The following is a 732-nucleotide window of genomic DNA, read 5'->3' as shown; positions in this document are numbered from 1 at the left end:
AATGCTCAATCTTCAATTTGTTTTTCACTTAAGTATCTCATTAACTTTAACCCTTTGAGGACTTGGGATATGACTTGAAGACTTGCTTGTGACTTGAAAGTCCCACCTCTGGTTTTTACAGTGTATGAATAGTTCCAGCCAATCAAGAAATCACAATGAACTTCTGCTCTTTCCTTTATCAATACTTATTAATACTGTACAAAACTGTATCATCAGCACATGATTCATGACTGCTTCTCTAACTTGCTGTTCTTCTCTTTTTCTCATCCAAGGAGAAAAAACTATAGTTCTTAAATCTGTCATACCAGCTGATCAGCTTCCAGACACACCTGCTAACATGTACATCTCAATTTCTGGTAAGGAAAAAGATGTTTTCAAGAATATGTAGTGATTATTTCTTTGAAGTTGTATGCATGATTTATTTAAAGAGAGAATCCTGTATCTACAGTCATCTGGTTACATCTGTGTATTCCTCCATATCCACAACAACAGTTAGACAGCACTTGATTACATTACAAAACATATTTAAATGAATCCAGGACACATTGTGATCACTGAAACCACATTTAGAGGTGGTCAAGAAGGGATCAACACTATGAGTGTTTCACTCTCATTTGTGACAGAAAGAAATCTGTGCAGAGTGTAAAATGTATTTAGTGAATAAAAAGTCTCTGCAGGATTTTTCTTTTCAGTATGTTTGACCGATTCAAGGTTTTTAATTATTATTAATAA

General features: G+C 34.0%; 1 protein-coding gene across 1 annotated transcript in view; it reads left to right on the top strand.

Annotated features, from left to right (window-relative positions):
• Positions 1-272: 272 nt before the first annotated feature.
• Positions 273-732, top strand: part of LOC109051363 (complement C3) — a gene marked incomplete at its 5' end in the record, with an annotated part of 35,374 nt that continues 34,914 nt past the window's right edge. Inside the window, 1 exon segment of the mRNA XM_042755475.1 lies at positions 273-356. Within this exon segment, the coding sequence (XP_042611409.1) occupies positions 273-356 (84 nt within the window).

Source organism: Cyprinus carpio, unplaced genomic scaffold, assembly GCF_018340385.1.
Source record: "Cyprinus carpio isolate SPL01 unplaced genomic scaffold, ASM1834038v1 S000006706, whole genome shotgun sequence".
NCBI classification, from domain to species: Eukaryota; Metazoa; Chordata; class Actinopteri; order Cypriniformes; family Cyprinidae; genus Cyprinus; species Cyprinus carpio.
The sequence above is the reverse complement of the archived record's forward strand: the minus strand, read 5'-3'. Positions and strand labels throughout refer to the sequence as shown.